Source organism: Haliaeetus albicilla, chromosome 13 (genome assembly GCF_947461875.1).
Source record: "Haliaeetus albicilla chromosome 13, bHalAlb1.1, whole genome shotgun sequence".
Classification (NCBI taxonomy): domain Eukaryota; kingdom Metazoa; phylum Chordata; class Aves; order Accipitriformes; family Accipitridae; genus Haliaeetus; species Haliaeetus albicilla.
The window spans coordinates 27,436,767-27,452,165 of record NC_091495.1 but is presented as its reverse complement, the minus strand read 5'-3'; the positions used below and the strand labels follow the sequence as shown (position 1 = coordinate 27,452,165).

The 15,399-nt window shown below is 37.6% G+C and overlaps 1 protein-coding gene across 6 annotated transcripts in view; it reads right to left on the bottom strand.

The window, feature by feature from the left end:
* Nucleotides 1-15,399, bottom strand: part of SMYD3 (SET and MYND domain containing 3) — a 430,287-nt gene that overhangs the window by 66,133 nt on the left and 348,755 nt on the right. For all 6 annotated transcript variants that reach the window (XM_069800594.1, XM_069800593.1, XM_069800595.1 and 3 more), the window contains one exon: nt 9,526-9,636. In XM_069800594.1, the coding sequence (XP_069656695.1) occupies nt 9,526-9,636 (111 nt within the window). The remainder of the gene's footprint in view (nt 1-9,525; nt 9,637-15,399) is intronic.

Here is a 15,399-nt window from a genome sequence, read left to right as displayed (position 1 = left end):
TACGCTGTTCCTCCCAGCAAGCAGACAGGCTAAGGAGACTGTTTAGTTCATAGATTTAATGATGCGGCAGATTATCAGATTAAAATCTGGACTACTAGATTAACTTTTTTTCCAGACTTTTTTAAAGCCATTCTTGACCCATATAAAGTAAAACCATGATCTTACTTCAGGGCCCACTGTGCACAAGTCTGTTTTACAAAACCTCTCATTATTCCTCTCCTCTGATTGGAATTATCAGAAAACTGTGACAACGGACATAGCAATGAAGTTAATCTTTTGTTTTACCAAGCATTTACACCTACTGTATATGTAGTACTTCATTCTAGTGATTTCCAAGCATTTTATGGACAGTAATTGATCTCAGAAAAAATATACTGTAAGAAAGGTAAGATTTATTAGCACAATTTTTCAGCTAAGGTAAATAAAACAAAAAGACAACAAACTGCCCAACATCATAAAGAAAGTATAGAGTATAATCAGGATGGCATTAGGAGCCACAGATTTGGAGTATGAAGAAAGTATATTCAGAATCTGAAGAGAAAGTCACAGGATGCATTGATATGAAGGAGCATCATAGGAACCACTGTTGAAAAAACTTGTTTTTCCAGAATGAAAAAGGTTCCTCCGGACTAGTTTTGGGTGATGTCTTCAACAGGGAATGAGTTTGGAGATGACAAAAGCTTTTGCTGAAATTACTTGAAGATGGCCTATTAAACTGTGTGCTACTTCAGGTTACTCACAAATTTGCTGATAAAGAGTCCTTTTCCATCTTGTTTTCTTCCTCCATGTTGGTGAGACTCTGAATGTTTGTAGACTTTACTGTTGCTATTATTTATAAATCTGGCAGTATCAGAATCACAGCTACACTGTTTTGCAGGTTTTTAGACTGTACAGAGCAAACAGAGTACTCACCCCAAAAAGCTGAGAGTCTAGCAGGAGAGAAAACAGTGAAATGGAGGGAGAAAAATATACAGCACACCAGTAAAGGTTGAAATTATAATCAGCCCATATACTGTTGATGTCCTGGTTTGGGCCTTTAAAGGTAAATGGTAAGCTTACATCCACAGAACTGATAAGAAGAAGGTATTTCCACTCACTTTCTTTTTCTTTAAAATTCATAGCTCATTAATTACCATATACACTTGGGAAGACAAAGATCCAAGCTCCTATTTCTACTTGATTTGGAGCAGGAATCTAGGAAAAAAAAATACAGTGGACTGCCTGTATCCTGGACTCACCTGAACCTCACCCATTGCCTGAAGCACTGACAGAATTGTGGGGTCCCCTTACCCCATAGGGAGTGCTCTGACACCTAGGATAAAATGTCATTCTTGTTCTGATGAAGGTGTTATTTTGTCCAAAGTGGAAGACCTTCAACAGGAGGAATTTTTGAACCCAGGAAATCAAATCCCAGTTAGTCCAGAAACCTCTGCTGTTTAAAGGTGCAATATCTTTTTTTTTCTGACTGAAATGGGATCTCAATTAAAATCTGTGATATTTCACGTAAATTACCTAATTCATGGGATTTAAAAAGACCAAATATCCTGCAGAGTAGAAGAAAGTGAGTGATAAACAGATCAAGAAAAGGCATCCAAAATCAAGACTATTCCCTTATGTAGTACTGATATTAGAAACCTCCCTGACAGGCTGAAACACACAAGACCTTACAGCAACCTCAGTGAAGAGAATTCAGAGATTCAAGATCAGATAAAGTGATGACTGGTTTCAATAGATATTTAGAAAAAATTTTTGAACTAGTCTCCCCAAAATCACTGCAGGAAAAGGTGTTTGGAAAATTATTTGTCTCATCTAGTCTTATGTTTTAAATTACTGCTGTTCCTCTCAGCATATTCCATCTTCTATATGTTTATTTTAGATTGCTAACCCAGAGCGAGACTTTTCTTACTTCTGTTTATCATTCAGCAGAGACCAAATAGCGACTGACATAGGAATGACACCATCTCAAAAAAAAGAAATCATAACAGTAATAACTAGTTTTAACGAAAGTCCCAGGGAAGCTGTTCGTCCAGAAAGGGGGAACACTGCTAGCCAGGCACTTAAATGTAGCGGCTACAGCCTGAAACAGTAATGAGAGTGGACTCCCTTCCCTCGGCAAAAAAGTGTTTCTGCTTAAAATGTCTGCCAGAAGATTTACATTTCCTCTTAGATGGCTGGGTCTGAAAGGAATGAGATTCTGCTCCCCTCAGAGGAGCACAAAGCCAGACTCCCAGGAGATTGCCACACTCCAACTCCTCCGTTGCCTCCAAATATGAACTTGGACCAAACTGATACAGATTTCCCTATTAAGGATCCCCTGAACAAGCAAGGACTCCACATACAGCCCTGAACTCACGCCTATTTATAAGAACAGCACTATCTTTTCTGTGACTTTTGCAACCCAAGTGAGCTCCAGCTGACTGCTGCCAAGTCGTGACCAGAGCACACTGAGGCAGTCCTGAAGCAACTGGGAGAGTAAGTGGTCATGGAAAAATGATCACAGTCCATTTGTCACTGTCTGTGGGACCGCCCTTTGATGGAAAAAAATTACAATGTTGAAAGATGGAAGGAGCCTCAGAAGTCATGTAAGAAATGCTGAGAAGCTGAAGAGATCATGCCTTTGTTAATGAACATGACAGACCAGAAATTAGAAGCAGTTGCCTTGGTTTTTAGTGTCATTTTTGGCACTAGAAAAAAAAATAAAAGCCCTCTGTCCTTAGCTGTTTGGAAACACATCCCAAGAGGGTAAGATCCTCTGAAAGGGAACACAAGAGTGTTAGACTGACTGTTGGATTTCAGGAACCAATCCAGGGTTTATGTCACTACCAAATGTCTTGCCAGAAGGAAGGAACTGTTAATCAGCCAGCCACCTATGGGAAGAATCAGCATTGTGTCCCAGTTGGCTGCTAATTACTGCCACTGGCTTTTGTAGGCACTGGTTATACTAACGTTGGGCTGAAAGAGTAGGTGGGTGAAATACGACTGAGCTCTGGCTGACTTTCTGTAGTTTGCTTCAAAGGCAGTTCTAGTGGCAAAACAGTAAAAAGAAGATGAGGAATGAACAGACAATTTCTAAAATAAACTATTGCAAACTCTATCTTTTGATAGGAAACGGATTAAACCAGCATTTTGTTGGAACAAAAGCCTGATTTCTTTTTTTAAACACACCTTTAGTACCTTAGTGCCTTAGAATCATGACTAGAGATACAGATGCTCCTACTTTATTCTTTGCTTTGATCAAAGGGTTTTATGTTCAGTTAGCTGTATGAACAGACTTGTTTTCAACAATCCTATTTAATCCTTGCTTCCCAGGCTTCATCTTTTGAATTAATTTGGAGATCTCATCTTTCATATTGTACTTGGAAAACTTAGTGAGAATGTAAATGCCTGAAAATAAATAAATATTGGGGAAACTGGGACACAAACTTCTGGAACTTGACAATTCAGCAATTTAAAAAGGCACTTCTTAACATATAATTTCCTGATTCCTAAATATAAGCTCCCTGAGGGAGGGGTGATATTTTTGTACTAACACCAGTACAGTGATCTTACATGAAGCCTTTACATGCTCATTCAAAACAACAGTCAATAATAATATTTGTCATGTAACAATGCCTCTGTGATTTAAGCACATGTTCTTCAATGGTATTGCAGACACCAAACATGAAGATCCAAGTTGAAAATATGTAAATTCTGTCCTTGGCCACATTCAAGCATCTCTCAGAAACCTCAGTGAGGCAAATCAGCCACGGACATATGCTCTGGCAACAAATTTGATCAACTTAGGTAGAGGACCATTTACATTTGACGGAATTCCTAAACTACAGTTGTGTTGTTTCCTAGGATAGGAAAAGAATGTCAAAACTTCTAGTAGGTTCAGGAACTTATTCAGTGTTTTTTATAAAAGAGCTGGTGGATGTATGGAAGTGCAATACCAGCTAAAGAACTGCAGATGACATTTTTATGTAGCTTGGCTGCTGTTCAGGTTACCTGACTTTGAGAGTACTCGAGCTGGAAACTGGACTTGTGATGTTCTCTAGCAAAACTCAGGATGCAATATAAGTAAGTACTAAGCAAAGTAATAAACTGATTAAAGGAATAACATACTTAGTGGCATTATGTTATTATTAGCTTTGGCAACTACCAAATACTGGCCAAATATAAAAATGATTCAGATTCAAACCCATTGCTTTTGACCTTGTAATAAATAAAAGCCTTCCAAAAACCAAGCTAGACTGAAATATTAAATCCTGGCTCCAAAGGAGAAAGACGACTCATAACAAAGTGATTCTATAAGCACAAATCTCCCTGAAATCCTTGGCTGAAAATGTTAGAACATGAACAATACTCTGGCTCATGACTGTGGAAAAAACCATTCTCCATTTAAAATGTTTGTCATCAATGTAATCCCATCTTTAATTATAATTAATGTAAGGTGCTTTTATGTGCTGGAATGGTAATACATTGCCAAGAGTTCAGCTTTTAGGAAGGCACATACTTCTGAATTACAGTGGAGATTGATCTTAAAATGGAGCAAATAATAATGTATAAATCTGTCAGAAATACAATGAACCGAAGACATACCAGTAGCAGTAAGTTAAAGTACTGCAGTCAGGAAATATTCTATGAGTGATTTTAGAAAGGCATGGGTTTTTTCCCGTCCTTTAGTTACTGATACTTTTTTTTCAACTTGGGCCAAAATCAATTAACAGCATGGTTTAGTTTTTTAGCTAGTGCCATTTAATTTGGCAGTAACCATACTGCCAAAAGGTTCACCTTAATCTTATCTTAACCAGCTTACATTGATGTATTAGCACTTGCTACTCTTCCCTTGTCAAATCAGCAGCCGGGCTGCTTGACCAGTTACTAAAACAGACTGGCCAGCATCATGGTATGACCTCTTAGAATCAAAATGCAGCTGACATTGAGGCCCAGGCACCCAAAATTATTTGAGATCCATAGGTCCAGCTAGTTGCCACTGTTTGCCTCCATATTTTCTCATCCTTGATGACACCTATGCACCTGGATTATTCCATGCCTGTGCTCACAGTTGGAGAGGCAGATAAAAAACTACTACGTATAGCAAGCAGAGATTCACTTTGAAGTCCTTTCATCAGCAGTGAGCAGTGAGGAATGTTTGCTCTCATGATATGCAATGCAATTGTGACTGCATAGCCATGGACCTCTCCATTTGGTCCAGGGCTGCATCTGCTCACACTGAGTGTGCCAGTGTGCATCAGCTGAAGTCGATGCTCAATTTCAACAATTTCAACTTTAACAGGGTCCCTGTGGTTGGGCTGCAGCCTTGAAAATACAGCCTTTGCTATATTACAGTCTCAGATCTAAACAACTGTGCAAGTGAACTGTGAATACTTAGGCAGTGGTTAGAGAAGATTCTTGTGCTTTATGAAGTTGCCATACCTAGATAAAAAGACCAAGTGACTGTGACTTTTAAAGCCATTGCTGGTGTCGGAGTGAATTTTGCTGTTTTATATAGCTGTGACATGAAATATTACAGTAAATGAGAAATAAAGATAATTTCTTAATAGATAAGTTGCCTCTTAAATCATAGTTCACCAGAGACCTGAAATATTAGAAAAAGTCCTCGCAGAATCATGTAACCTAGAATGGCAAAAGAGCACTTTGACACACTACTCTTGTTTGTACGCATAGCTAAACTGTGCGGTTGTACTATGAGGTAACCACTATCCGAGTTTAATCAATTTTAGCACAAATAACAATGAAGAAGTAGTGACACTGGCTGCAAGATATATTTGTCTACAGGAGCCACCAGAGACATATGCTTGAAGTAATCGGCATAAACAAATTTTACCGACAATCTGGATGTTACTGTGCTGAAACCTACACAGTTGCAACTGCACTCTGCTATCCATGTCAGCTAGCACAGAAACATAATAATGTGATTCTTGATTTTGTGTTTATATATGCTTCACGGAGCAGCATAATTTATCTCACCCAACTCTATCTGTCTAAAGTCTGGGTATTTACTTGAAGGCATTCCTTTAACCTCTTATATCCATTCCAGCTTTCATAGATTTCTACTGCAAGACAGTATGAATGAGCTGTTTGTCTTTTCTTTGGGTATGGAGAGAGGCTAAAAACTGGCTTAGATTAGATGCCTAACTAAAGTTAGGAGAAATTAGTAGCATTTTGTAGGCTAAATCTGTTTACTCATGTAGATGTCTCTGAGGTTATATATGATTTTTCTTCTTCTTTTTTCTTTTTTTTTTTTTTTTTTTAATTAAAACAGCACTAAGATACCACGTGGCAGTGGGAACTGCATAAAGCACACAACTAAACCTCAAACCATTCCACTTCAAGAATTATTCTCATTAAAACAAATCCAGCACTTAAAAGGTGAAAGACCTTAGAAAATGCAACATCTTTCTTTATTATCCTTTGGACATCAGAATACTCAGCAGAATTACAAATTGCCATCTTCATGCTGCATTTGGGGAAACAGCCAAACAGAGCTTCACAGAACATTCACAAAAATGGTCCCCGATTTAGACAGACTGATCTGGTTTCTAGTCAAAAATCTGTTCAGCTCCAATTGAAATGGTAGCTTCCCACTAATTATGAAAAATAAGGGCAGGGTCTTAGAAAACACAAAGGTTGCTTTTGAATAAAATTAATTACCCAAGGTCACTTACGAAGTCAGTAACCGACTTGAGAACACAAACTTGATACCAACTTCCTCCTTCACTTGGGCATATAAGATTAAATGAACAAGCCTTTAGAAAATACAGGAGGAGACATGAAATTCATTGATAAGAAACTTGCAAAGTATTTTTATAAATATGAATAAATAAGCATACACATAACTAAGCACTAATACAAGGTTTATATGCCCTTCATATAAATTTTAATGTATATTTCCCACGGGATTCTCAGGATCACTTTTAAAACATTACACAAGATGTAGAGTAAAAGCTACAACAGAAATTACTTGACTTATGGTTTTACTGTAAATTGATGTGTGCATCTCAGGAATGATTCCTCTGCTTTCACTGGTCCCTAGGATGTGCTCAGCAGCTGCCAGGCACACTCAGCAAGACTGGAATTTGGGAGTAACGAGAAGCTACAATCTCTGTAAGTGTTTGTTAGAAAAAGGATTCTAGCTTTTTTGATGAGATGACTACTACTGAAAAAATCCCCAACACCCAAGAACTTACTTGAAGGCATAAAGCATTTCTAAGACTTATGAGATGGATTGCTGTTGTATTGTATTTGCCATTGTATTTGCAAAGCAATGTTGAAATAAGCGAATTTACTGTTAGCTAATTATATTTATTGAATGATAATGTTGAATCTGCCACCCTTGATGACATAAAGTTGCAGCCATTGCCTATTGTATTGACAAAGACTTTGCCTTTTAAAATTTTTCCAAAATGTCTTGGAAATTTGTCTCAATATCAGGGGTGTTTCAGCAGGGATATTATTGAATAATTTTGCCAACTGATGACTTTTAAGCATCTAAATCCAGCCACTCTATAATCTAAAAAAAACATTATTTCCAAAAATATTATCTCCCACTGTAGCTGCAGTGTTACATGCCTCTCAACGTACCAACAGTGACTGAGATCAATGGAAAATAAAAAATAAAATCTGTATTTCCAAGTTAGTAATGTAAACAGTTGTATTTATAAAATCTCTGTCACAGAGAAATTAAATGCAGTACTATGAGGACTGCTGCAGATTATATCTAATCATCCTAGACTGAAGCTGAGGTTAAAGATGTCTTCATAGATATTGATAAAGCTGACATGAGGTTCCTAGCTCTTCACAGACCTCTATACATGGTGACAATGAGGAAACTACAGAATTTCAGAATGCAGTCAGAAAGAGCTTTCCAAAGATTTTGCAGTATCATCCCCACAGGGAATTTTGCCAATGGGCAGAAAAGATCAATAGAATATGAACTCAAACCACACTTAAAAATTTCAAAGAGAAAAAAATCATTAATTTGAACCTATGTATGAGACTATTGTTTTCATCAATATATGCACATACAATTTCACCACAATATTTTTTTATGTTGTATGTTGACTCTTACACTGAAGTGTACTCCAGCTTGTGGATCTTGTTCTTAAAACATTCCACATGCTGAATGGTCTTTACCCTACTTGTCTACCCTTTCACAAATTTTAGAGATCCTTAAAGACTCTTTAGCCTGCTTATTTTTCTTAATTGTCACTGCATCTGTGGGGATGCCATTCCCCAAAACTAATGTAAGATTTCACGGCACTTGAGTGAGCATCTTTAAAAGAAAGACAAAAAGAGGTCTTCACTTCCCTTCACTGCCTCCGAGTAGCATTGCAGCAATCTTTATCATGCACAGAATGCCAACAACTTTTGCACATGGACAGGAAGTAATTTAGCATTATGTCATAAGCCTGAAACTTTTCTGTGTTCTCTCTTTTGAATTGCTTCCTGATGAATCAAAGGATACATTTTGTATTCAATGGGTGTACTTTGGCTTGAACTACATACACACACACACACACGTCCTACCCAACACAGAGTTTAAACTTTGGGTTGATTTTTTTTTTTTATTCTTTTTTGCTGTACAGCAATTACTTCATGAATCATATTATGCTCCCTCGAATCACATTTTCACCAATACTCTCCTTACCATTTCTAATCTATGGGGAACACATTTAGCTATGGCATGTGACTCACCCAAAACAGGCATTTGTGAAAATAAGAACAAGCATACATATAACTAGAGAGACAAAGTGCATAAACTTCTATGAAGCCAGCCTCATTTTGCATGGTCCATTTGATGTCTCATCAGGATTGGAGCCAAAATGAATCTGGCCAGGCTGCATAAATATGAAGAAAACCAGAATATATTTAAACTAGGCTAGGCTGAACCTTAGTAAAAGGTCGTGTTGAACAAAATTTTATCTACTACAATTACTGACCTGCTACTCCAAGAACTTGTGAAAGAGAGCATAAACACTACAGTCAGTCATCCAAGCCGGTTCACCACTCTAACAACTGCTGAATATGTCTGGTAGTTCTTGAAAATTATTAATGCAGCTGTTTGTCAGAATTAATTTAACATTATTATGAGGATAAGCACAGCCTTCCTGCAGCATCAGAAAGTGGCTTCGGTTAAAGTTCCAAGATTATTCTTTTGAATAGAAAAAAAAATCCTTTCCTTTCAGCTTAAAGTCATGTTAACTCTCATGTTCAGAGGTCCTTAAATCTCAAAATGATCTGAACCACATCTTGGAACTGAAAGTGGTTCCTAGCTTTATGAACAATGCATGTTTTAGCAAGAAATTCTTCTTATCATGTTGTCAACATTTCCTGCTTTTCTTTCCTTCACAGTTGTCTTTCATAGCAACATAAACAGCACTGAGGGCAGAGGTCATTTTCTTCTCTATTCTGGCCATTCAATTAGTAGCAAAAGATAAGTATTACGTAAAGGAAGGGAAGCTGCTGACAGGCCTTGGAAAATTCTGTTTCATTGGCAAGGAATTTCTTCACTCAACCTACCTTTTCTTGATTCTGGCAGAGAAGACAGTCACATTCAAAGCAATACTGGCGCATCAGTTGCTTTTGGCGTTCACTGGTGGTCATCAGTGATTCAATATAGCTGATGGTGAGCTGTGTGCAGTACATAGAAAACCAGAGTTGGTATATTTTACAAAAATTCCATATTCAGTGTATGTATAGCTAAGGTAACATTTTTTGGATACAACATTTTTTCCAGCATAAAATAATTTTTTTATCTTAACATGATTTCCTAGAAGAAATCGACTACTTTTACAAAGGGTGAAAAAAAAGGCCAAAAATGATTTCCATGGAAGAACACTTTTTCACATTTCCAGATCAATATTGTTTGAAATTATTAATTCCCCCCAAATTATCACTATTTCAACTTTTCATCCTAATTTGGAAGAAAAAAGAAAAAAAGAGAAAGGAGAGAGGTGGAAAAAGGAGAGAGAGGGAAAGGGGATGGGGTGGGGAGAAGCTCGGTATCTGAATTCCCCATGTATGAACCCTTATTTTCTGTCTAGCTCCAAAGCTTAAGTGTGTATTTAGCACCGGTGTTATACAACATCCAACTATCTCCAAAAATTACATCGCAGGGAAGCCACTACTTTCTTGAAAATATATGTTTGAGCCTGAGGAAAGCTCCTTTTATGTCATACCCATCTTCAGTATGTCTGTGATGTTTCCTTTGTGACCAAGGAAGCACAAAAGCATTGCAGGCAAAGTTGTTGAAACTATTGACAAAAAAATTTATTAAAACGATAAAAAAAAATGTTTACATTTGTTCCATTTTCAAGTCCTCATGTTGTACAGAGAGAATTCTGTAGTTTGTTCGCTTTGATGCCTTCCAGAAGGAATTTTACAGGGCTAACCATTTGTAGAGTTCTTCAAATGTTTAAAGTGCTGCACAGGCACAAACTAACGATAAGGGAAAGAATATAACAAAATAACAGCCCAGCTCAGACCAGCATTCAGTCATACCTGCTATTGAGTGATTACACTATATGCCCGACACACTTTGAAACACTCCAGAGAGGTCAAAGCTAAAAAAAATCGGGTCACATTATTTCATCCTGAGCCTAGACACTTCAACTAATTGGAAGAATTTTCACATGCTTCTCAGTTAAATCATGAGAGTCCACTCAAAGAAATTACAGGAAAACCTGACCAATTTGTAGTAATGACTATGAAATCCATTGTCAGAACCTGCATTTGGCAAATCAGTGAGCATTCTAATTAAACAAGCAATTAACAAGCAACTAAAACAATGCCTGCATTTTTTTCATTTATTATTACAGTTTGATTACATGTTGAAGGAGGATTGTATTAAAAGAAGGATACTGAGATGGCAAAGTCAAGCATTTCAAATGATCACAGGCAGAAAGCCTGCAGAAAAAATAAATATGGTCTCATAATTGAAGACTAATAGTATAATTAATGAAAGGGACAAATTAAAATTCCACAGATAATCAAAAGTTAGAAGGTGTGAGAACTCTGTTAGGTTTTGCATTCTATGTAATGTTATGTCCCAGCCTGTGCATGTCTGAGCTGAGAGAGGATTAGTTTCACCACTGTTGGTTTACACCAGAATAGTCTGTACTAATCATTTACACGGGAGCTGCAGGCTTCCCTCTGAGCTTTCTGCAGTGAATGGATGGAAATTGTTTTGCCTATTTCTTTTCCACTCTTCTCTCCCAAGCTTGGTCTCCTCTCCCCCCATTCTCTCCAATCTGACCCTCTTCTCATTCTCTCTGTCCTCTGCCCCTGGATGCGAGTATCATTTTCCAGTCTTATTCTCCACACCTGGTTGCCTAAACCTGGTTTCCAGCCCTCAGTTCTAGCTCCTGACATAGCCATTCTTGGTACAATGGGCCAATTTCATCATCCTGCCAGTCCCATATCTGCCCTTCTGCCTCCCCTCCATGCCTCATCTTACACCTTTTCCCCGTATTTGATTACCAACACTCTTGCTCTCCCAAGTTAACAGTCCTTGTTGCCCTCTCAATTATCTTCAGTGACCCCACCAACTTTGTACTTGTTTCTTTCCCCAGCTGGTCGTACTCTGCACCCTCCCTGGTGTGGTGAGAAAGATCTGTCTCCCTTCCTTCATGCAAAGCAGTTTCCAGTCAAGCTGTAGTCCAAACCTCATGCTTCAGCCATTCCAATTCCAATTTCCTTCTCCTATCACAAGCCTCTGATCTTCATGTCTCCTTGCAACTTGCAAGTGTTTCTGTTAAAATCATTCCGCACGCTGGCTTGTTCCCTGTTTCTTGTCTTCTGCATAAACATCACTGGTTCTGACCCATGTCCTAGTGGGCTTTAGGTTCAGGTGGCATCCAGCAGTAAAAGACATTTAATTAAGTTCAGGCACAGTGCAAGACAGTAGAAATCTTCTGGGGAAAGTCATTCACATGAGATCAGTCTATTCTTTGCCAAAATATTTAAAACAATGGTTTAAACCCTATCATTACTGTCAAACCCTTTATTAGGCAGGGTTCAGTTCTAAAACAAACACAGCCAACATCAAACATGCTTTACCTATCTTCAGCCTACAGGCTTCATCCCTTTCTCTCTTCATTTTTGGCTTTTTCTTTTCTTTTTTTTTTTTCTATTCATGTTGCAGAAACCTTGGAAGTAGGAACAAGTTTGAAACCAGTAATTTCTTTTTCAGAGGTTACCAAACAGTTGTGTATATGAACAGTCACGTAACCTGCTCTGGATTAGAGCATATCACTGGGCAGAAGGAGGAGGACAAGAGGCTTTGTCACATTGATACCTCCTTTTAGCACTTTAAGCACTTAGGGTTTCTGTTGCTGTCAGAGGCCCAAGTCCAAATTCCCAGTCCTGCCAGCAGAAATCTGTAAGTGAAAAAATGTTTGTAGCTGGCAGACTGGGTGGGAAAATGTAATTAGAATATTTAGAAACATGACCAACCTAACGGTGACTAAGTCTGTAGTAATCATTTAATTGTTTAAACATAAAACCCCTGTATTCAAGTCTCTCTCCTACACTTGTTTTAATTTTGGATGCCTTCATTAGATGCAAGGCTCATTTAACTTGTACATATTTAGGATATATATCCATTTATCAAAGGTTGTCTTAATGGTATTTGCATGTGGGATGTATGGTATTAATTAAAACATTATTTCAGCTGACAAAAGCTTGCCTCTTTATTGCATTGCTTACAAAGAATGCAGTAAATCTTTTCACCCTGAACTGGAGAATATATATTAAACAACATTTATGACGGCAGGGAATTATTTAACAGCCGTGAGACTTATTGACTCTCAAGACTTTCTCCTTAGAAATGCAGCACTGTCTGAGCCTGCTTCTTGCTCTGACACAGAAATTCTTTAACCATGGGTATGGTGGTTAGTTTCTCATGTTCCTCATCTGCCAAATAAGGTGGACACAATTTTCCAGTACTGCCATGCTGCAGTGGACTTAATTTATGGTTTTTTTGTAACAGACTATAAGCTACAAAATTTCTAGACAGAGGATTCTGTAGAAATTTAAAATAAATTATTTTAATGCAAACGCCAGGGAAAAAAAGTGAGTCATCTTGGTTTTGCAATCATGGGTCTCAGGGTCTTAGGGAAGGTTGTGTACAAAAATCTGTTCCTGAGACAGAATTATGTAAGTGGCGAGCAGTCTGTGCTCTCTCTGTTTTAGCATATACGATCAAAATGCCTTCTAACTCAAGGAAAAATTGGTTAGCATAGACCCATACCACCTTATATGAATTATAACAGAGTCAGAGCAAGGATGGGGAAGAAAAAAAGAAAGGCTACCAAGCTTGAAGAAAGTTTCCTACCAGAGCCAAATTTTCGCTTTAAAAATTCTACATTTAATGAGGCTTATATATGTCATTTAAACAGACAAATAAGTTATATAATGATAGAAATGAAAGCTGTTATTCTGAACATCAACTAAAACATTCACTGGCAAAAGCCAATGGGAACGTAGTGTGTTTTTATTCAAAATGGTAACTTTCTGCCCTCAGAGAGCATGCAATTCCATAGAACCACATTAGTATGAAACCCAAATAATATACCTGAAGATAAATCTGAACTTTTGGTTTCTGAAGCAAAATTTAAGGACCAGACACTTCTCCATCTTACCAAGTCTCAGTATTTTATGCTTCCTGCAATATACTTTGTTTTCTTAAAGCTTCAACTTGGGAAGCCAAGTAATTATACATGAATCCCTTCTTTCAATGCCTACAACAAAGTAACATTCATGCTTCATGATTTCTTAGTGCTTCAGGACTGGCAAAACTGTCTTTGCCACAAAAAAAAAGGCCTAGATGGCTAGAATTTTTGCGTATGATTTTAGTAGTGATTAGTTTTCCAAATATACAGCACCATCAAATTTATCACTTTCATTCTATAAGGATTCAGGCAAACATTTTCTGGCTCAGGAGTCCTAATTTTCTACTTGCCTAAGATACATTTTGGCCTTAGGATTTGAACAAATTTCAAAGTCCAAATCAAAATTCAATTAAAACCTGCCTAGACACGAGACTAAAACTGAACTGAAACAACGTCCATCAGGACATAAAAACTTTCTGAGATTCTCATAATCTTGCATGATTTTTATCACTGACTTGATATTTACTGTGTATAGCATGAGCACTCTGAAGTGTGGTGGGGGCATAAATGTTATTCCTGAATAAATCTGCATCACACTGCAGCAGCTACATCCAATGTAATAATATCTCTTCTCCTGGTTTACAACCAAAATCAGGTCTACTGGTGCCTCCCTCTTTATATAATTGTGAGATGACCATAATGGCCAGTCACCTCAACTCCCTGTGTCTCTGTTTTCCCTGCGATTATAGGTGGTCAACAACTCCTTAACATGAGTAAATTGTTGTAGCATCCTCCGATAGAAAGCACTACAAATGTGCAAAAATATTTTTAGTTCTCACTGGCCTAGTGAACACATCATATTACAGTGGTTGATACTTTCCTGGGAAGGGTCCGGAAGCCCTATCAAGTTTGTTCCTGTATGGATAGTAAAGCCATAGTCCTCTTCTACTAATCTAAGCTTGACTTGCTACTTAGCTTCTCATTTCTAATAAATCTTAGTGCTTATTTACTTTCTATTAATTATTACACAGGGGATCTCATTCTGCCTAAATCTAGCGTAAGTTTGAACAGGATAAGGCAAATTTTATACTGCTTATAATTTAAATTTTCTTGTTGTCTCATGACTTGAAACAATTTTCATCTTACTACCTCAGAGCACTCAATTTATTCAGGAAACCCAATCAGATTCCCCCGCAGCGTGTATTTTCTCTCCCATTAGCTCAGATCATGACCTCAGTTATAGAAGATAAAACTCAGCTCATAACAGGTAATGTAGTTTCACGTATGTAGGTGTGTAAATTCAACACAAGGCTATTAAGAAAACTGAGCTCACCCTGCTGTAGGCAAGCAGTAAGGCAGTGTGGAAAAAAGTTGTACCAAAGCTGCCATGCAGAACACAAAATGAAAACCAGTAGCAGTTGTGTAAGAGGAAAAGTAATTGGGTGTTGAAAATAATATTAAATTGCTGACTTGTACATACCCTCATAAAAATTTTCTTTTCCTTCCTCTTCCCATAACAGATCTAAAGTAATATTCACTTTGTATCTTTACTTTCTCACTTATGCCCATTTCCTTCCTTAGACACATCCTTATTCAAAGAAGCATGTACCTTAGACCGAGACTTTTACTTCCAGGTAAGAGGGCACCTGTGCTTTAACACAGTGTGTACATATATGTGAGTGTATCTCTCCCCCTCTCTCTCTCTCAAATCTTACATGTTTCAAATCTTACATGTTTCTTAAGGCAAGTTTTCCTTTCAGTACCAAAACCAGAAGCAATAGTT